The 22,305-nt window shown below is 44.9% G+C and overlaps 1 protein-coding gene across 1 annotated transcript; it reads left to right on the forward strand.

Moving 5' to 3' along the window:
• The first annotated feature begins 18,551 nt into the window (after nucleotides 1-18,551).
• Nucleotides 18,552-22,212, forward strand: LOC119274795. Its single transcript, XM_037555520.1, has 11 exons — nucleotides 18,552-18,722; nucleotides 19,228-19,312; nucleotides 19,573-19,769; nucleotides 20,128-20,210; nucleotides 20,292-20,337; nucleotides 20,433-20,489; nucleotides 20,588-20,642; nucleotides 20,721-20,821; nucleotides 20,914-20,977; nucleotides 21,072-21,205; nucleotides 21,736-22,212. The coding sequence occupies exons 1-11, from the start codon at nucleotides 18,657-18,659 to the stop codon at nucleotides 21,922-21,924; spliced, it is 1,077 nt and encodes a 358-aa protein (XP_037411417.1). The 5' UTR covers nucleotides 18,552-18,656; the 3' UTR covers nucleotides 21,925-22,212.
• Nucleotides 22,213-22,305: the final 93 nt, after the last annotated feature.

Here is a 22,305-nt window from a genome sequence, read left to right on the forward strand (position 1 = left end):
AGTTTAGATCCCGCATAGAGTCAAACTATGAAAAACAAGTGTCCTATAAAGGTTAAAATAGCTTACCTCGCTGGCTTGATGCTGTGAGTTCAATCCGCGATCTTCGGTAGCGGATGCGGGAGCCTCGGCGCCCTTGAACAGCACCTTCCAGGAATCTTCGTACGTAGTGTCGAAGAGCCTGCTCAAGGTTTGGTGTTGTGCTAGATCAAACTCCCACAGGTTGAAGGCCCGTTGTTTGCACGGGAGGATCTGGCGGATGAGCATGACCTGGACTATGTTGACAAGCTTGAGATTCTTGTTCACTAGGGTTTGGACGCAGGTTTGGAGTCCGGTCAGCTCTTCCAAATTAACCCATGTCAGGCCCGTCTCTTTCCAAGAGGTGAGCCGTGTAGGGAAGCCAGATCGGAATTCGGGGGCCGCCACCCATTTAGGGTCACGCGGCTCGGTGATGTAGAACCACCCTGATTTCCACCCCTTTATGGTCTCCACGAAGGAGCCCTCAAGCCATATAATGTTGGGCATCCTGCCCACCATGGCACCTCCGCACTCCACCTGGCAGCCGCCCACTACCTTCGGCTTGACATTGAAGGTCTTCAGCCATAAGCCGAAGTGGGGCCGGATGCAGAGGAAGGCCTCGCACACGACGATGAACGCCGAGATGTTGAGGATGAAATTCGGGGCCAGATCGTGGAAATCCAGGCCGTAGTAGAACATGAGCCCGCGGACAAATGGGTGAAGTGGAAAACCTAGTCCGCAGAGGAAGTGGGTGAGGAACACCACCCTCTCATGTGGCCTGGGGGTGGGGATAAGCTGCCCCTTGTCGGGGAGCCGATGCGCGATGTCGTTGGACAAGTATCCGGCCTTCCGCAGCTTTTTGATGTGTCCCTCCGTGACGGAGGAGACCATCCACTTGCCTCCCCCTCCGTACATGGCTGGGGAAGGTTGAGGCGAGATGTGCAGACTTGGGCACTGGATCTCGAGTGCGCGGAAATGGATGAGCAGATGAGGAAGAAGGCGTGTGTGAAAAGGCGGATCCTTATCCCCTTATATGGACGGACGAAGCTATACATCCCCATCGGCCTGGTAAAACTCGCTTATCTCCCAAGCGCCGTAATTGATGGCGCGGTTGGGTTACCCACGCCCGTATTGATGAGAATCCCGGAATAAGGGGACATAATCTCTGCTTTGACAAGACGTGCCAGGGAAACTGCCTCGCTAAACGCGCTGAGGTGGAACAGTAAAAACGATTCGAATAAAGACTTGTTCGTGGTGTGATGCCACGGTATACGTCAGCAGATTGAATCTGTGTGAATATTATTCTCTCTATGGTGGTATGTGGAACTTATTTTGCAGAGCCGGACACTATCCTTGTGTTCAAAATCTTCTATGAAGTATTCGGAGGAGGAACCCGCCTTGCAATGCCGAAGACAATATGCGCACCGGACTTGTCGTCATTGAAGCCTGGTTTAGGGGCTACTGAGGGAGTCCTGGATTAAGGGGTGTCCGGAGAGCCGAACTATCACCTTCGGCCGGACTCCTGGACTATGAAGATACAAGATTGAAGACTTCGTCCCGTGTCCGGATGGGACTTTCCTTGGCGTGGAAGGCAAGCTTGGCGATACGGATATGTAGATCTCCTACCATTGTAACCGACTCTGTGTAACCCTAACCCTCTTCTGTGCCTATATAAACCGGAGGGTTTTAGTCCGTAGGACGAACAACAATAATACCATAGGCTAGCTTCTAGGGTTTAGCCTCTCTGATCTCGTGGTAGATCTACTCTTGTACTACCCATATCATCAATGTCAATCAAGCAGGAGTAGGGTTTTACCTCCATCGAGAGGGCCCGAACCTGGGTAAAAACATCATGTCCCTTGTCTCATGTTATCATCCGCCTAGACGCACAGTTCGGGACCCCCTACCCGAGATCCGCCGGTTTTGACACCGACAACATACCTTGATAAAGTTTTGAAAAAGTTCAAAATGGATCAGGCAAAGAAAGGGTTCTTGCCTGTATTACAAGGTGTGAAGTTGAGTCAGACTCAATGCCCGACCACAACAGAAGATAGAGAGAAAATGAAAGATGTTCCTTATGCTTCAGCCATAGGCTCTATCATGTATGCAATGCTGTGTACCAGACCTGATGTATTCTTAGCAATAAGTTTAGCAGGGAGGTACCAAAGTAATCCAGGAGTGGATCACTGGACAGCGGTCAAGAATGTCCTGAAATACCTAAAAAGGACTAAGGATATGTTTCTTGTTTATGGAGGTGACAATGAGCTAGTCGTAAATGGTTACGTCGATGCAGGCTTTGACACTGATCCGAACGATTCTAATTAAATCGCAAACCGGATACGTGTTTATATTGAACGGTGGAGCTCTCAGTTGGTGCAGTTTTAAACAAAGCGTCGTGGCGGGATCTACATGCGAAGCGGAGTAAATAGCTGCTTCGAAAGCAGCAAATGAAGGATTCTGGATGAAGGAGTTCGTTTCCGATCTAGGTGTCATACCTAGTGCATCGAGACCGATGAAGATCTTCTGTGACAATACTGGTGCAATTTCCTTGGCAAAAGAATCCAGATTTCACAAGAGGACCAAGCACATCAAGAGACGCTTCAATCCATCCGAAACCAAGTCCAGGTGGGAGACATAGAGATTTGCAAGATACATACGGATCTGAATGTTGTGGACCCATTGACTAAGCCTCTTCCACGAGCAAAACATGATCAACACCAAGAATCCATGGGTGTTAGAATCATTACTGTGTAATCTAGATTATTGACTCTAGTTCAAGTGGAAGACTGAAGGAAATATGCCCTAGAGGCAATAATAAAGTTATTATTTATTTCCTTATATCATGATAAATGTTTATTATTCATGCTAGAATTGTATTATCCGGAAACATGATACATGTGTGAATACATAGACAAACATAATGTCACTAGTATGCCTCTACTAGACTAGCTCATTAATCAAAGATGGTTATGTTTCCTAACCATGGACATGAGTTGTCATTTGATTAATGGGATCACATCATTAGTAGAATGATGTGATTGACATGACCCATTCCGTTAGCTTAGCACTTGATCGTTTAGTATGTTGCTATTGCTTTCTTCATGACTTATACATGTTCCTAGAACTATGAGATAATGCAACTCTTGTTTACCGGAGGAACACTTTGTGTGCTACCAAATATCACAACATAATTGGGTGATTATAAAGGAGCTCTATAGGTGTCTCCAAAGGTACATGTTGAGTTGGCGTATTTCGAGATTAGGTTTTGTCACTCCGATTGTCGGAGAGGTATCTCTGGGCCCTCTCGGTAATGCACGTCACTATAAGCCTTGCAAGCAATGTAGCTAATGAGTTAGTTACGGAATGATGCATTACATAACGAGTAAAGAGACTTGCCAGTAACGAGATTGAACTAGGTATTGGGATACCAACGATCGAATCTCGGGCAAGTAACATACCGATGACAAAGGGAACTACGTATGTTGTTATGCGGTTTGACCGATAAAGATCTTCGTAGAATATGTAGGAGCCAATATGAGCATCCAGGTTTCGCTATTGGTTATTGACCGGTAACGTGTCTCGGTCATGTCTACATAGTTCTCAAACCCATAGGGTCCTCACGCTTAAGGTTTCGATGACAGTTATATTATGAGTTTATGAGTTATGATCTACCGAAGGTTTTTCGGAGTCCCGGATGTGATTACAGACATGACGAGGAGTCTCGAAATGGTCGAGACATGAAGATTGATATATTGGAAGCCTATATTTGGATATCGGAAGTGTTCCGGGTGAAATCGGGATTTTACCGGAGTACCGGGAGGTTACCGGAACCCCCCGGGGGCTTAATGGGCTTTAGTAGAAATAGAGGGCAGCAAGGGGAGTGTGGGGCACGCCCCTCCAAGGCCCAAACCGAATTGGTTTAGGGCAAGGGGGGGTGGTCCCCCTCTTTCCTTCTCCTCCTCTCCCTTTCCTTCCCCCTCTCCTAGTCCAACAAGGAAGGAGGGAGTCCTACTCCCGGTGGGAGTAGGACTCCCCATGGCGCGCCCCCTCCTAGGCCGGCCGCCCCTCCCCCCTTGCTCCTTTATATACAGGGGCAGGGGGCACCTCTAGACACAACAATTGATCTCTTGATGTCTTAGCCGTGTGCGGTGCCCCCCTCCACCATAGTCCTCCTCGATAATATTGTAGCGGTGCTTAGTCGAAGCCCGGAGACGGTAGAACATCAAGGTCGTCACCACGCCGTAGTGCTAACAGAACTCTCCCTCGACACTCGGCTAGATCGGAGTTCGAGGGACGTCATCGAGTTGAACGTGTGCTAGAACTCGGAGGTGCCGTAGTTTCGGTGCTTGATCGGTCGGGTCATGAAGACATACGACTACATCAACCGCGTTGTTCTAACGCTTCCGCTTTCGGTCTACGAGGGTACGTGGACACACTCTCCCCTCTTGTTGCTATGCATCACCATGATCTTGCGTGTGCGTAGGAAATTTTTTTAAATTACTACGTTCCCCAACACTACCTCCTCGCCAATTTCCTTTCTCATCTCCGCGGCGGACCGACGGAGATGCTCCTTAACGGGTTTTGCCTTTGGGCCGACTCGCAAATGGTGCTCAGCCAGTCCCCTGGGTACACCTGGCATGTCAGATGGCTTCCATGCAAAGATGTCCCAATTCTCATGGAGTAACTGGATGAGCGCTTCTTCCTATTTGCTATCGAGTGTCGTTGAGATATGGGTCGGAGCAGCATTGGGGTCGGTCAGGTGAACGTGGGCTAGCTTGGTATCGCCGGCTGACTGAAATACAGACTCCGATGCAGGCCTCTTGGCACGTAGCAAATCACTCAGATCTGCAGTTTTCTGGTACTCTTGGAACTCTACTGTTGCCACCTGCTCATCTGCTATCTTTGCACCGTCCTGAAGACAGTCTTCTGCTCTTTGACGGTTACCAAAAACCGTTAACACGCCTCTGGGGCCAGGCATCTTCATCTTGTGGTACACATAACATAGTTGAGCCATGAAGCTAGCATAGGCAGGTCTGCCCAGAATGGCATGACAGGCACTCTGGAAATCCACAACCTCAGACGTCAACTTTTCCTTGTGGTGATTCTTCTCATCGCCGAAAACCACATCAAGAGTGATTTGACCGAGTGAGTCGGCTTTCTTTCCTGGGATGACTCCATGGAATCGCATGTTGCTCTCACTGAGTTTGGACATCGGAACACCCATTCCATTGAGGGCCTCAGCATACAGGATATTCAGACCGCTGCCACTATCCATCAAAACCTTGGTCAGTCAGGTGCCCCCAACAACTGCGTCGACCACCAGCGCTTGCCGCCCAGGGGTAGCTACGCGTGGCGGGTGGTCGGACTGGTCGAATGTAATGGGGTTTTTTTGACCACTTCAAATACTTTGGTGTTGTCGGAGCAACCATGTTCACCTCTCTGTTAATGACCTTCAGTCGAGTTTTGCTCTCGAGATCAGCAAAAATCACCAAGGTGAAATTGACATTGGGGTAACCACCATCATCATCCTTGTCTTCTTCCTTATCGGACTCTTTGTCCTTTTCACTGGGTTGTCTTTCTCGGAAACTCTGGATAAGGAGTCGACATTGTCGAGTCGTATGCTTGGGGAGAATCAGGTTCCCCTTCTCATCCTTCTTGGTGTGAATATGACACGGCAAATCCATCACGTCATTTCCTGCTTGGTCGTTCACTTTCTTAGGGATACAAGGCCCTTTGGGCTTCCCCTTGAACTTTCCTTGATTCAACACTACTGCCTCGGCAGAACCTGCTGCCTCAGCCTTTCACTTCTGCTTCCGACTGGTCTGTTTTTACCACTCCGGAGTCGGTCTTCCTCTTTGCCGTTAGCATACTTGGTGGCAATCTCCATCATCCGAGTCAGGGACATATCTCCGGTCCGACCGAACTTTAGATTGAGCTCTCTGTAGCGAACGCCTTCCTTAAAGGCACATGATGCTTGGTGATCTGACACATTCTCCACTGTATGGTGCAGAGTGATCCATCTCTGGATATAATCTCTCAAGGTTTCATTCGGTTTCTGCATGCAATGCTGCAACTCTGGTAGACTAGCAGGTCTCTTGTAGGTGCCCTCAAATGTTCTGGTAAACACTCGGGCTAGCTCATCCTAACTCAAAATGCTCCCAGGGGCCAGCTGATTTAGCCAGGCCCTAGCAGAACCTTCAAGCATCAGAGGGAGGTGCTTCATGGCCACCTCATCGCTGCTGCCACCAATGTGCACAGCCACTCGGTAGTCTTCAAGCCAAGTGTTGGGCTTTGACTCCCCTGTGAGCTTACTGACGCCAGTCGCCAATCTAAAGTTATGAGGGATCTCGGCGGCTCTGATGGCTCTTCCGAAACACTCTGGGCCGGAAACATGGACCCTGCTTCCACTGGGCTTGTCTCTATCCAGCCCTTCTCTGTATGCTCTGTTCTGGTCGACCAAACCCTGCACAAGGACTGACCTTGCATCGAAGCCGGGCTCTCTGGGGTCGACTGGAACTCTGCGGTCATTTCTGTATGGATGCCTGTCATCATACCCGTTGGGGCGCGTATGAACCGTCCCTCAGAAGGGGCGAAGGCGCTCAACGGTGGTTGTCACGAGCGTACTCACGATCAGACTCTCCATGAGCTCTTCCCAGGTGCCGATCTTGGCGGTGATCACGATCTCCACACAGCAAAGGTGACCTAGCACTGTGTGCCGACTGAACGGTGCCTGCCCTTACTGATCTGCTGTGAATTCTGTTCCGCAACTGGGACATGGCGGATTTCTAGTCTCCCGCTGCTCGGAGCAGCGCCTGATCTCTTCCAAGCCTCTTCCAGCCTCTGAACGGGACAGCTGAATGGACTCTGCGATACGCGTAGCAGCTGCAAGATTCTGAATCGGTGTGCGGAATACCTGAGTTTCTAGTGGAAACAATTGTCGTGGACTGATACGTCTCCAATGTATCTATAATTTTTTATTGTTCCATGCTATTATATTACCCGTTTTGGATGTTTATGGGCTTTACTTTACACTTTATATCATTTTTGGGACTAACCTAGTAACCGAAGGCCCAACCCGTATTGCTGTTTTTTTGCCTATTTCAGTGTTTCAAAGAAAAGGAATACCAAACGGAGTTCAAACGGAATGAAACCTTCGGGGGCGATCTTTTTGGAACAAACATGATCCAGAGGACTTGGAGTGCAGGTCAAGAAGCAATCGAGGAAGCCACGAGGGTGGAGGGCACGCCCCCCTACTGGGCGCGCCCCTTATCTCGTGGGCCCCTCGGGCGTCCACCAACCTACTTCTTCCTCCTATATATACCCACGTACCCCAAGAACATCAGAGGAGACCACGAAAAACTATTTCCACCGTCGTAACCTTCTATATCCGCGAGATCCCATCTTGGAGCCTTCGTCGACGCTCCACCGAAGGGGGAATCAACCATGGAGGGCCTCTACATCATCTCCAAGGCCTCTCCGATGAGTTGTGAGTAGTTTACCACAGACCTTCGGGTCCATAGTTATTAGCTAGATGGCTTCTTCTCTCTCTTTGAATCTCAATACAAAGTTCTCCTCGATCTTCTTGGAGATCTATTAGATGTAACTCTTTTTGCGGTGTGTTTGTCGAGATCCGATGAATTGTGGGTTTATGGTCAAGTTTATCTATGAGAAATATTTGAATCTCCTCTGAATTCTTTTACGTGTGATTAAGTTATCTTTGCAAGTCTCTTCGAATTATCGGTTTGGTTTGGCCTACTAGATTGATCTTTCTTGCAATGGGAGAAGTGCTTAGCTTTGGGTTCAATCTTGCGGTGTCCTTTCCCAGTGACAGCAGGGGCAGCAAGGCACATATTGTATTGTTGCCATCGAGGATAAAAAGATGGGGTTTATATCATATTGCATGAGTTTATCCCTCTACATCATGTCATCTTTCTTAATGCGTTACTCTGTTCTTTATGAACTTAATACTCTAGATGCATGCTGGATAGCGGTCGATGTGTGGAGTAATAGTAGTAGATGCAGGCAGGAGTCGGTCTACTTGTCACGGACGTGATGCCTATATACATGATCATGCCTAGATAATCTCATAATTATTCGCTTTTCTATCAGTTGCTCGACAGTAATTTGTTTACCCACCGTAATACTTATGCTATCTTGAGAGAAGCCACTAGTGAAACCTATGGCCCCCGGGTCTATCTTTTATCATATAAGCTTCCAAAATACTTTTATTTGCATCTTTACTTTTCCAATCTATATTATAAAATACCAAAAATATATTTATCTTATCATATTATCTCTATCAGATCTCACATTCGCAAGTGGCGGTGAAGGGATTGACAACCCCTTTATTGTGTTGGTTGCGAGTTCTTGTTTGTTTGTGTAGGTGTGTGGGACTTTTGAGGATCCTCCTACTGGATTGATACCTTGGTTCTCAAAAACTGAGGGAAATACTTACGCTAATATTGCTGCATCACCCTTTCCTCTTCAAGGAAAACCAACGCAAGCTCAAGACATGGCAAGAAGGATTTTTGGCGCCGTTGCCAGGGAGGTCTTCGCTCAAGTCAAGACATACCAAGTACCCATCACAAACTCATCTCCCTCACACTTACATTATTTGCCATTTTCCTCTCATTTTCCTCCCCCCCCCCACTTCACCCTTGTCGTTTTATTCGCCCTTTTTATGTTCGTCTTTTCATTTGCTTTGATGTCTTACTTGGCTCGTTTGGTTGTTTAGTTGGAATAGTTGTTTATTTATTGCTAAACAGAGAAGCTAAGATCTATGGATCATCATCCGCTTGCTAATCTTTTTAAGAGATCCAATTATGATGAACCAATTGCTAGAGAGTTTTGTGCACTAGATTATCTTTATGAACCTTTGCTTGAAATTCGTGAATCTGAAAATTGTGATGAAGAAATTTATGAAGAGATTCACTATAACTCCTTGAATAAAAAACATGATTGCAATGATGTTACTATAAATTCTATTGATGTCAATTGTGCTAATAATATGCAAAACCCTAAGCTTGGGGATGCTAGTTTTGCTATGTCTACTACTTGTTGCAATGATCATGATTGGGGTGATTCTTCTTTTGATCTTGAAAAATTATTTAACCCTCATGATGAATATGAGATTGATAATAGTGTTTGCAATATTATTGAAAGTGAGTTTGGAATAGTGTCAACTTTAGATCCCACATATTTGTATTTTGATCAATCTTGTGAAATATTACATAAAAGTGGGTTTGGAAGAGTGTCAACTTTTCATGCATGTGGATCATGTTGAGAATATGATATATGATAGCTATTTTGTTGAATTTTTTTATGATCCTACATGTAATTATTATGAGAAAGGAAAATATGGTTGTAGAAATTTTCATGTTACTAAATTACCTCTCTTCATGTTGAGATTGCTACCGTCTTCTTCCTTGCATAGGAAGTATGTTAGACTTAAGTGTGTTTGTCACATGTTTTATTATGCTCTCTTTATGCTTCAATTCTTGTCTTTCATGTGAGCATCATTGAAATCTCAATGCCTAGCTAAAAAGGCTTTAAAGAAAAGCGCTTGTTGGGAGACAACCCAATATTTTTCCTTGCTGTTATTCAATAAATTTTGCATCTACCTTCTGTTTAGATGTATTTTTATGTGTTAATTAGTGTTTGTGCCAAGTAGAACCTATAGGATAACCTATGGTGATAGTTAATTTGATTCTGCTGAAAAACAGAAACTTTGCACGCACGAAAATAATTTTAGTAATTCACACAAACGTGATTTTGCGTTGATTCTTTTTGTTGTAAATCAATAGACAAATTTCCCAGGACTTCCTATTTTGGTAGGAGTTTTAGAGTTCCATAAGTATTCGAGAGTTACAGATTGCTACAGACTGTTTTGTTTTTGACAGATTCTGTTTTTCGTGTGTTGTTTGTTTATTTTGATGCATCTATGGCTAGCATTAAGTGGTATGAACCATAGAGAACTTTAAATACAGTAGGTTTAACACCAATATAAATAAATAATGAGTTCATTACAGTAACTTATGTGGTTATTTTTCTTTCTTTCACTAACGGAGCTTATTGAGATTTCCTGTTGAGTTTTTGTGTTGTGAAGTTTTCAAGTTTTGGGTAAAGATTTGATGAACTATGGAATAAGGAGTGGCAAGAGCCTAAGCTTGGGGATGCCCATGGCACCACAAGATATTCAATAATAGCCAAAAGCCTAAGCTTGGGGATGCCCCGGAAGGCATCCCCTCTTTCGTCTTCGTTTATCGGTAACTTTACTTGGAGCTATACTTTTATTCGCCACATGATATGTGTTTTGCTTGGAGCGTCTTGTATGATATTAGTATTTTCTTTTTAGTTTTCCACAATCATCCTTGCTGTACACACCTTTTGGGAGAATCCCATTTGATTAGAATTTATTAGAGTACTCTATGCGCTTCACTTATATCTTTTGAGCTAGATAGTTTTTGCTCTAGTGCTTCACTTATATCTTCTAGAGCACGGCGGTGGCTTAATTTTGAAGAAATTGTTGATCTCTCATGCTTCACTTATATTATTTTCAGAGTCTTTTAGAACAGCATGGTATTTGCTATGGTTATAAATTTGGTCCTAGAATGATGAGCATCCAAGTTGGGTATAATAAAAACTATCATAGGAAGTGCATAAAACACTAGGATCAATTTGATGCTTGATAATTGTTTTGAGATATAGAGGTGGTAATGTTCGAGTCATGCTAGTGGGTAATTATGAAATTGAGAAATACTTGTGTTGAAGTTGGCAAGTCCCGTAGCATGCACGTATGGTAAAAGTTGTGTGACAAATTTGTTGCATGAGGTGCTCTTTTGATTGCCTTCCTTATGAGTTGAGGTCGGGATCGCGCAAGTTAACCTACCAACCCTTCCCCTAGGAGCATGCTTAGTAGTACTTTGCTTCGAGGGCAAGTAGACTTTTGCAATAAGTATATGAGTTCTTTATGACTAATGTGAGTCCATGGATATACGCACACTCACCCTTCCACTTTGCTAGCCTCTATTATACCACGCAACTTTCGCTGGTATCATGCACCCATTATTTACCTTCCTCAAAACAGCCACCATACCTACCTATTATGGCATTTCCATAGTCATTCCGAGATATATTGCCATGCAACTTTCCACTGTTCTGTTATTATGACACGCTCCATCATTGTCATATTGCTCTTTGCATGATCATGTAGTTGACATTGTATTTGTGGCAAGGCCACCTTCATCATTTTCATACATGTCACTCTTAATTCATTGCATATCCCGGTACACCGCCGGAGTCATTCATATAGAGTCATATTTTGTTCTAAGTATTGAGTTGTAATTCTCGAGTTGTAAATTAATAAAAGTGTGATGATCTTCATTATTAGAGCATTGTCCCAAGTGAGGAAAGGATGATGAAGACTATGATTCCCCCACAAGTCGGGATGAGACTTCGGACTTTAAATAAAAAAAGGGAAAAAAGAGGCCAAAGAGCCCACCAAATAAAAAAGGGAAAGGCCAAATAAAAAAAGAGAAAGGCCAAATAAAAAATAAAAAAATGAGAGAAAAAGAGAGAAGGGACAACGCTATTATCTCTTTTCCACACTTGTGCTTCGAAATAGCACCATGATCTTCATGATAGAGAGTCTCCTATGTTGTCACTTTCATATACTAGTGGGAATTTTTCATTATAGAACTTGGCTTGTATAATCCAATGATGGGCTTCCTCAAAATGCCCTAGGTCTTCATGAGCAAGGGAGTTAGATGAACACCCACTTAGTTTCTTTTGTTGAGCTTTCATACATTTATAGCTCTAGTGCATCCGTTGCATGGCAATCCCTACTCACTCACATTGATATCTATTGATGGGCATCTCCATAGCCCGTTGATACGCCTAGTTGATGTGAGACTATCTTCTCCTTTTTTGTCCTCACGACCACCACCTTATACCACCATAGTGCTATATCCATGGCTTACACTCATGTATTGCGTAAGAGTTGAAAAAGCTGAAGTGCGTTAAAAAGTATGAACCAATTGCTTGGCCGAAACCGGGGTTGTGCATGATGGGAGTATTTTGTGTAATGAAAATGAAGCATGGCCTAACTATATGATTTTGTAGGGACAAGCTTTCTTTGGCTATGCTATTTTGATAGGACATGATTATTTGTTAGTATGCTTCGAAGTATTACTATTTTTATGTTTTATAAGCTTTTATCTTGAATCATTTGGATCTGAACAGTCATGCCACAATAAGGAAAATTACATTGAGAATTATGCTAGGTAGCATTCCACATCAAAAATTTCTGTTTTTATCATTTACCTACTCGAGGACGAGCAGGAATTAAGCTTGGGGATGCTTGATACGTCTCCAATGTATCTATAATTTTTGATTGTTCCATGCTATTATATTACCCATTTTGGATGTTTATGGGATTTACTTTACACTTTTATATCATTTTTGGGCCTAACCTACTAACCGGAGGCCCAGCCCGTATTGCTGTTTTTTGCCTATTTCAGTGTTTCGAAGAAAAGGAATACCAAACGGAATGAAACCTTCGGGGCGATCTTTTTGGAACAAACGTGATCCAGAGGACTTGGAGTACAAGTCAAGAAGCAATCGAGGAAGCCACGAGGGTGGAGGGCGCGCCCCCTACTGGGCGCGCCCCTTATCTCGTGGGCCCCTCGGGCGTCCACCAACCTACTTCTTCCTCCTATATATACCCACGTACCCCAAGAACATCAGAGGAGACCACGAAAAACTATTTCCACCGTCGTAACCTTCTATATCCGCGAGATCCCATCTTGGAGCCTTCGTCGACGCTCCACCGAAGGGGGAATCAACCATGGAGGGCCTCTACATCATCTCCAAGGCCTCTCTGATGAGTTGTGAGTAGTTTACCACAGACCTTCGGGTCCATAGTTATTAGCTAGATGGCTTCTTCTCTCTCTTTGAATCTCAATACAAAGTTCTCCTCGATCTTCTTGGAGATCTATTCGATGTAACTCTTTTTGCGGTGTGTTTGTCGAGATCCGATGAATTGTGGGTTTATGGTCAAGTTTATCTATGAGAAATATTTGAATCTCCTCTGAATTCTTTTACATGTGATTAAGTTATCTTTGCAAGTCTCTTCGAATTATCAGTTTGGTTTGGCCTACTAGATTGATCTTTCTTGCAATGGGAGAAGTGCTTAGCTTTGGTTCAATCTTGCGGTGTCCTTTCCCAGTGACAGCAGGGGCAGCAAGGCACATATTGTATTGTTGCCATCAAGGATAAAAAGATGGCGTTTATATCATATTGCATGAGTTTATCCCTCTACATCATGTCATCTTTCTTAATGCGTTACTCTGTTCTTTATGAACTTAATACTCTAGATGCATGCTGGATAGCGGTCGATGTGTGGAGTAATAGTAGTAGATGCAGGTAGGAGTCGGTCTACTTGTCACGGACGTGATGCCTATATACATGATCATGCCTAGATAATCTCATAATTATTCGCTTTTCTATCAATTGCTTGACAGTAATTTGTTTACCCATCGTAATACTTATGCTATCTTGAGAGAAGCCACTAGTGAAACCTATGGCCCCTGGGTCTATCTTTTATCATATAAGCTTCCAATATACTTTTATTTGCATCTTTACTTTTCCAATCTATATTATAAAATACCAAAAATATATTTATCTTATCATATTATCTCTATCAGATCTCACATTCGCAAGTGGCTGTGAAGGGATTGACAACCCCTTTATTGTGTTGGTTGCGAGTTCTTGTTTGTTTGTGTAGGTGCGTGGGACTTTTGAGGAGCCTCCTACTGGATTGATACCTTGGTTCTCAAAAACTGAGGGAAATACTTACGCTACTATTGCTGCATCACCCTTTCCTCTTCAAGGAAAACCAACGCAAGCTCAAGACGTAGCATGGACGCCGATTGGACTCGGGGATCATTCGACGGGCATGCTCGTCGAGAGAATGTTGGAGATTCTCCAAACGAGTGCGCTCAGCCAGCGTGGCCAGGCACACTGCCTCCAAGGCACGAGCCTCGATAGTTTCCCCTATTATGGGGGTGTGGAGAGCCTCCACGTTGTGGCGGTGTAGCTCCTCCCTCTGCTGGGAGCTGAGAGGTTGGGGCTGATACTCCTCATGGCCGAATGATGGGCTGTCGCTATCACCGTCGCCGCCGATGCGACGAAAACCAGGTGGGCCGTGATGGGAGTCGACCATGAGGACTTCCACCGCGGGGTCACAACTTTCGCTCTCGGAAAAGGTGTCTGTGAAATCAGTTGACAGGTCGACTGAACCACAGTGAAATACGTCGGACTCGATCGCCGCGACTTGGGGGGTGAACGCCTGACGAGCCACCACGTGTTTCACCTACCGCTGGAGCCGCGATCGACCAGACCGCTTGCGGCGGCGTCTAGCAGAGTGAGACGACAACGCGAGGACCGACTGATATGGGGTCGACGGTTGCCGAAGGAGGACGCCGCAGGCACTCGCGTGGAAGTGCGACGAACCACAGATCAGGAGAGCCTCGACGTCGAGGGGGGCCTCCTGGAGCCAGGCGGAGTTGTCGACGACGAAAGTGAGCACGCCGAGTCGGAACTCGCGGCCCGTGACCAAACCGCCGCCGGAAACCATGTTGATGAAGATCGAAGAAAATGCAACCTCGCCGGAAGTCGCTAAGACGCTTTGCCCCACGGTGGGCGCCAACTATCGTGGTACTAAGTCTGACGGTAAGTATAGGGGGTACGTATGAGGAGGCAAGGTCCTAGATGCGGTGAGATTGTACGCAAGAGTTTACGAGTTCAGACCCCTCTCGGAGGAGGTAAAAGCCCTATGTCTCGGTGCCCTGAGGCGGTTGACTGGAATATGGGAGTGTGTGTTACAGGGGGTGCGAACCCTTGTCCCAGAGGAGGGGAGCGACTTATATAGAGTGCGCCAGGACCCCAGCTCACCTCCATTACAGGGGTTCAATGTACATAAAGATAGCGCGTTACTGATAACGCTAGCTATAAAGTGTTATTAATGATCTTTAAGATTACAGAGTGAACGCCTGACTGTTGCCGTCCTGAGTGATTCCTGGTCTTCTGTAGGTCGAGTGGTTTCTCGTATGGTCGAGTGATATGAGGAGGGAGGGGTACCCGAGTGATATGACTGGTCGAGTGGCTTGCACTCGATGACTTCAATTGGTACTCCCTATTGTCTCTTGGATGTCTTTGCTTCTAGGGTAGTGACCTTGGGTAGGGCGTATAGGTCAGGCCTATGACCCTACCCTAGGTCTATATCATCATCAACGTCTTCGTCGTATCTACTTTTCCTAACGCTTTTCCTCTTGTTTTGGACTCTAATTTGCATGATTTGAATGAAACTAACCCGGACTTACGCTGTTTTCAGCAGAACTACCATGGTGTTGTTTTTTGTGTAGAAATAAAAGTTCTTGGATTGGAACAAAACTTTGCGAGGAATTTTTATACAAATAAAGATAATGTCTGGAGCCAATAACCACCGGAGGGGGGCACCTGGGTGGGCACAACCCACCAGGCATGCCCAGGTGGGTTATCCCCACCTGGTGGCCCCGCGACTCCAACCCTGATACTACAAAATCACATATTTGTAGAAAAAATCAGGGAGAAAGAATTATCGCATTTCACAGGATAGAGCCACCGCCACCTCCTGTTCTTCATCGCGAGGCCAGATCTGGAGTCCGTTTGAGGCTCTGGAGAGGGGGATCTTTGATCTTCGTCATCACCAATCCTTCTCCATGGCCAATTCCATGATGCTCCCCACCGGGAGTGAGTAATTCCTTCGTAGGCTCGCTGGTCGGTGAGGAATTGGATGAGATTTTGTTGGAAATATGAGCAAATTACTACGAGATTTAATCCGAATTAACAGAAGATAAATCATGACTACAGTAGCAGAGATTGAACTAATCATGCGAACTAGCATAGTAGATGAACAGATTACATCTAGGGCACATACTAGAAACATGAATTCTACCACGATCTCGAACAGGAAAGATAGAATCACATACGGTGCAGCGGGAGCAGCACCGCCGGCGTTGACGTTGTCGCCCATGTCGTCGAGGATGAGGTTGCTAAGCTCGGGGAAGAAGTCGTCGTTCGCGAAGTCGTCGTTGCCAGTAGTCGCGCGAGTGCGCTCCCCAAAAACCTGATCGCCCCTCTCCCGTATAGGATCACGAGAGGCGGGGTTCCGAAGGCCTGCTGTCCCTTCTCCCTATGCACGCCGAAAGGAGGGATGGAGAAGAATTGCTTGGCAGCGCAATGGTCTGGAACGGTGGTGAGAAACCATACGAAGCGGCCGCGGCTAGGGTAGACGTCTGCCTGACTATATAGTGTGGGCCGGGTAGGTCGTGGGAGTAAACCCCACGTCCGAGTCGTCACGATCCAAAAGAATCAGAAACGGTTCAGTAATTAACACGTCCGTTAATTATTAATTAATGACTCACTAATTTTTCCCGAGCAGCAAAAATATAGACAACGTGCATAGCTCTGTCCTCGGCTCGGCTCAATCCCGCAACCCGCAGCGCATCATGACGAGGCGAGGCGTGGTGTCGCGAGGTGAGCGAGGAGGAGCAGCGCGCGTGTAGGTCTCCTCTTCTCATGCTCATACAAGTGGTAGGAGAGCTCACCTTATAAAGAGGTGCAACTCTCTCTCAACTTATGAGGTGGGACTAAACTTTAGCCTCACTCACTCCACTCACATGTGTGCATGAATGGGCCAAGAGAATTTCAGAATTTTAGTTGGGCTTTGGGCCAAAAGCCCACTAGCAAATTCCAACAGATTCATCATGTAATCGAGTTAGTTTTGTTAGGCTTGATCCCTAGTATCCATTATGTTCTGAGATTGATGTTGCTATGACTTTGTCATGCTTAATGCTTGTCACTTTGGGCCCAGATGCCATGATTTCAGATCTGAACCGTTTATGTTATCACCATTATATCTATGTTCTAAATCCGATCTTGCAAGTTATAGTCACCTACTACGTGTTATGATCCGGCAAATCCAGAGTGACAGAAATCGGGACACTTCCTGGTAATGGCCGTACTTTGAGGAGTTCATATATTCATCATGTGTTAATGCTTTGTTCTGGTTCTCTATTAAAAGGAGGCCTTAATATCCCTTAATTTCTAATAGGACCCCGCTGCCACGAGAGGGTAGGACAAAAGATGTCATGCAAGTTTTTTTTATAAGCACGTATGACTATTTACGGAATACATGCCTACAATATTTATGAACTGGGGCTAGTGCTGTATCGCCCTAGGTTATGACTGTTATATGATGAATATCATCCAACGAATTCATCGATCCAATGCCTACGAATTTCTCTCATATTGTTCTTGCTAAGTTACTAATGCTATTGTTACTATTGCACTTGCTACAAAATCATTGTTATCACTATTATCGTTACTATTGCTGTTGCTACTACTATCAAAACTATCATACTACTTTGCTACTGATCACTTTGCTGTAGATAATTAATCTCCAGGTGTGGTTGAATTGACAACTCAGCTGCTAATACTTGCAAATATTATTTGTCTCCCCTTGTGTCAAATCAATAAATTTGGGTTGAATACTCTATCCTCGAAAACTGTTGTGATCCCCTATACTTGTGGGTTATTATGACCTTTTTCTGGCGCCGTTGCTGGCAAGCATAGCTATATTAGTGGAGTCACTTGGGATTATTATCAAATTATCATTATGAAGAATCTGAAGGATGCTAAGACTAAAAATTTTCCCTCTAAGACAAGAGGAGGTAAGGAACTGTTATCCAGCTCCGCTTTAGATTCACCTTCTGTTATAAGTAGACTTGCAACACCACCACATGTTATCAATTCTGATATGTCACAAGTTATTGATGATACTACTTCTGCTATGAATGCTACTCTTGATGATGCTAGTATCTTGCTTGATGATAATGTGTCACTACGTGAGTTTCTTGATGAACAAATTGCTAGAGTAAGACATAATGAGATTGTTGAAACTGAAAATCTTGAAACATCTATTACACCTAGTTCTCCTAGATATGAATTGGGGGTCGACTAGGGGTTCAGTCTTTGTCATTGGGACGAAGAAGATGACAATTAGTGATGCGGATCTATTTTGTCTCTTTTTCCCCTATTTTCATATTGGGAATTTTTTATTTTCGCCGAGTGATATTTTTTGTTCTAGTTGTGACTCTATCCCTGACATATAATTTGGTCGCCTTTTGTGTCCAAGTTACAAGTTTATCCCTCAGTACACAACTGGGTCTGATCCAAACAAAACGCACGATCCATAGAAATGCGTTCAATTCATAACTTATCCACGTCAAGGCGGGTGCGTGTCACTTCCCTTCACACGCGTCCGAGCCACCAGCCAGCACGGCACGCCACGGCAGCCGACCTCGAGCCGGCCGGGACATCCGTCCAGCCGGCACGTGTACGGCCCGGATGCGACCGCCTAAAACACGCACGGCCCAGATGCGACCGCCGAAGAAACACCGGCAACGTACGCAACGCACAAGAAGGAGGAACGAAGGGGCAAAAAAAACAAGAGCGAGTCCGTACAATCGGATACCGAGCGCGGCCGGCGGTTCGCCCCCTTCCCAAATCCCGGCGACGGCGGTCGGTCGGACGGAGAGGAGATGCGGCCCCGCACGGCGGACCACCTCGAGGCGCTCTCCCTCGAGATCGAGCGCAAGCTGCACAAGGTTTCCTCCGCATTCGTTCCGACCCCTGGTCCCTCTCTTCATTCATTGCGGTTCATCAATCGTGGGAGCCGATTTGGCAATCGCGCCGTCCCCGTCCGTCGAGCTCTTCCGTTCTCCTCCGCCCGCCTTCGTCGGCTCTTGGCGGTCAATTTCGCCGTGTTGGTTTGATTTCTTTCGGGGCCAACCGATTGGTTCTGTCACGTGGGGAATTGTTAGATAGAAAAGTAAAAGTGGGATCCTGGTTTGATTCAAATGTCAAATGGTGGGGAAAAGGGAGGAAAAGGATTCTATTGCAAGCGGGCTTACAATACAATTGACAGAGGGGAAAAAAAGGAGGGATTTTGGTGGTCTGTTTCAAAAGGTTCAGCCAGATCAATTTGGCTTGGTTTAGAATTGGGGGCTGTTTCCTTTTCATTTCGCTGCAATTCCTCAGAAGCTTAGGCTGGATTACAATTTACAACCGCTGTTTATGGATGTTTTAACTGGCTGTTCGTTTTGCGTGCAGGCTCTGAATTCCAACTCGCAGCGCCTCAAGCTGCTGCAGCAGCTGTTTGCCGACATCGCGCTCAAGGTCGACGACCGCGCTCGAGGTGCCAACGTTTCTCTGAATTTCCAGCATCTGTTCTGCTAATCATCATCCTCTCATGTCGCTGTTGGTGCATTTCAAATGGTTGCCACCCAAGTTCGTGCCAGCTTACGGCCATGTTTAACAAATCGATGTAGGGGAGGCTAAAATGAAATGGCGTCTATTTGGAAATGGAGGGATACTATTTTGTATGTTATTCTCTAATAAAAAGCGAAAATAACCTACTGTGATATCTTTACAAGAATCCTTGCCTCTGATGAACAGATAAGATTTTAAGCACCAATAATGAGGGGATCGCTCCAGTAGACGACCGCGAAGACGGCCATTTGTGCTTCTATGAGATTCTTGCACATCACTATGTGAAAGTACCTCAAAGTGGGAGGCGTATACTTGAGTTGATAGTGCAACTCTGGAGCCAATCCTTTGCAGCCAACATATTTGCACTTCTTTTTCACAGATGGGTATGTAATGAATTTATGTTATTGTAGATATTAGGACTTGCAATGAGTTATTTCTTTATCTGCATTTTTTGAACAGTCATGTTTTCTATTTTGACTTGGATGATTTAATTATACATTAGATTCAAAATGAAACTACAAGCTGGCCTTAGATAAGATATCTTTTCCCACCGCAAACCGTATGCAACCCACTGTCCTGGTTACCGTGTTGCCGCATGTACCGTAAACAAGGTGATTTTAAATGAGGGCAAAATTCTGATTTATCCTCCATTAATTATTTAGTCTTGTTGATAAAGATGATACAAGTTGTATTGGTTCTCATTTGTACTTCATTTGGTAAATTGCAAGTTCTTCATTGCAGTTGTTTGAAGTCCCTCTTGAGGGGAAGGAGGTATCACTAAGATACAGCTCTGCTCTTGTCCAAGGAGCTACTAACGTTTTTTGGTATGATTGTGCAATGATGCCCCTTACCTTTTTGCCTCAAACTCCCATGTATGATAGAATCATTTTTTATATCTCTGACAGGATTGACATTCAAACCAATACAAGGTACTTCCTCCCATTGTATCATGTAAGCATTTGTTTGTTTATGCTTTTGTACCTCTGTTTGGAACTGTGATGCATGCATTTTTACACCGTTACTAACATCCTTTGTTCCTTGAACAGTATCTCCTTGAAGAAGTCGCTTTAGTTCCAGATCAACTCATTAAGATATCACCACAGGTCGACCTCTCTCTCAAGCTCTCTGCACGGAAATGTACTAGCCTTTTCTTGTAAGCATGTTCAATAATCAGTGAATATTGATTGATAATTGTGTACAGGCTGGTAGAAATCTATTCTGCCTCCTCTCCAGATTCATGCTGTTCTATGATCAGGGTAGGTTCCTTTTCTCCACACTTTTGGTACTGGTTGTTTGTTGTTTGCCACTAAACTGTTGCAATTTTCCATGAGCAGATCACTTGCTTACAGGTTTTCTTGGGCATTTCCCTGCTTTTCCAAATTCTTTCTTGGTTGGTGGAGCTGCAGATTACTTTGTGATTGAACTCACCGATCAGGTTACCATCTGAATGGAACATTCGTTGTTCCCCTTCCATATGACATGCGACATCGTTTCTGCAGACTAAATATTTGGTTGTTGTTAATCCAGCTCCAGAAGCTAAAAGTGGAGCCAGTACTGCTGCACTACCTTTCCCGCATGACCATCCTTCAAGGTATTTGCTAGCCAGAACATTTATCTTCAGTGAATATGTATATTTCTCCTCTGGAAGATCACATTTTATCCTGAAAGGAAATCGGTGAGCGCAGGCTGGGAGTTGAGGATGAGTACAAGCACCAGACTAAAGTCATGCCTGTATAGCTTCACATCGCCTGGAGGCCCTGCCTATCCAACAAGAGCCGTCCGGCATGCAGCCTGGAATACGTTGGATTTACTTTTTCCTGTGAGTGCCATCTTATTGTCTTAATCTTAGTTCTATCTTCTAATTTATCTTACCATATTTTGCTTCTGCCATAAGCAATCCAGCTAGAGAACATCATGGAAATTGCGAGTTCTGTTGTAGATGTAGATCATGGTTTGGTCTACCTAACTGAAGTTCATACCATGTCAAGAATGAAAAAGAACACAGATTCTGACAATTTTGAGAAATCAAATTCGCAAGAAATTCTCTTTCTAAAGACCCTTGACATGGAGTAAAGTTTGAGATTGGGAGCTCATGCGTATGCAGAGCAAACCACAAAATATTCCTTGCAACCAACGTACCATTATTTTCAATGTGTACTACACCCATTTATTCTTGAATCTTGATAGTTGTTCACATACTCTTATCCTGGAGTTATCTTGATGATGGATACTGTTAAATGCTAATTTTCTAGTGATGGAGCTCCATCACGATGGGGCTGCATCACCATCCCAATGGCTAGTAAATAATGTGTGGACTGTATTCAATGGCTTACTGTTACGCGTGTACAGGTGGGTCGCTATCCGAGGCATGTGATAAGTCTGTTCTTTCGGCTGCTCTATCCATGGTATTGGCCTTCCTCTTGCTGGAACTTCGTCATGACCTGCGTGAGCACCATCTACTACTACATCCTGAATCTGCTCTTCTCGATCTGGGAGAACATGAGGAGGCGCGACCATCAAAGGATGCACAGAGAATGAAGAAACCGCGGCCGGGCCGGGCCTAATCAAGGCTATAATGTTGTGTTGTTGTTCTTTTTCACCTTAGAATGGTTAGCATCATGTGTGTGTGCATGAAATTTGTTGTATAAATCCAAGTGTCTGTTGTGTTTGTTATACATGGACAGAGGATGTGATGTGAGTCAGAGATGTGCAGTGAGAGAGGGGAGGAAGGGGCAGTTTTTATGCTCACCAGTCTGAAGCTGTAATTTGTATACAACATTCAGCAGCTTCTCCAAATGCCATCAAAGGTTATTACCCATGCTCTAAGAGAGTTGGCGCGCAGATCTTTCAATTCGCAAAGTTTGAAAAGTTTGAAAGAGCGGACGCTAGACACAGAACTTGGATACAGTTTTCGGGCCA

This window comes from Triticum dicoccoides, chromosome 3B (genome assembly GCF_002162155.2).
Source record: "Triticum dicoccoides isolate Atlit2015 ecotype Zavitan chromosome 3B, WEW_v2.0, whole genome shotgun sequence".
NCBI classification, from domain to species: domain Eukaryota; kingdom Viridiplantae; phylum Streptophyta; class Magnoliopsida; order Poales; family Poaceae; genus Triticum; species Triticum dicoccoides.

Excerpts from the sequence above, each read along its gene's own strand:
- LOC119274795 (XM_037555520.1), top strand. The coding sequence starts at position 18,657 with ATGCGGCCCCGCACGGCGGACCACCTCGAGGCGCTCTCCCTCGAGATC. Across the intron at positions 19,313-19,572 it reads GGTCGACGACCGCGCTCGAG|ATAAGATTTTAAGCACCAAT; the intron begins GTGCCAACGTTT and ends TCTGATGAACAG. Across the intron at positions 20,643-20,720 it reads CATGCTGTTCTATGATCAGG|ATCACTTGCTTACAGGTTTT; the intron begins GTAGGTTCCTTT and ends TTCCATGAGCAG.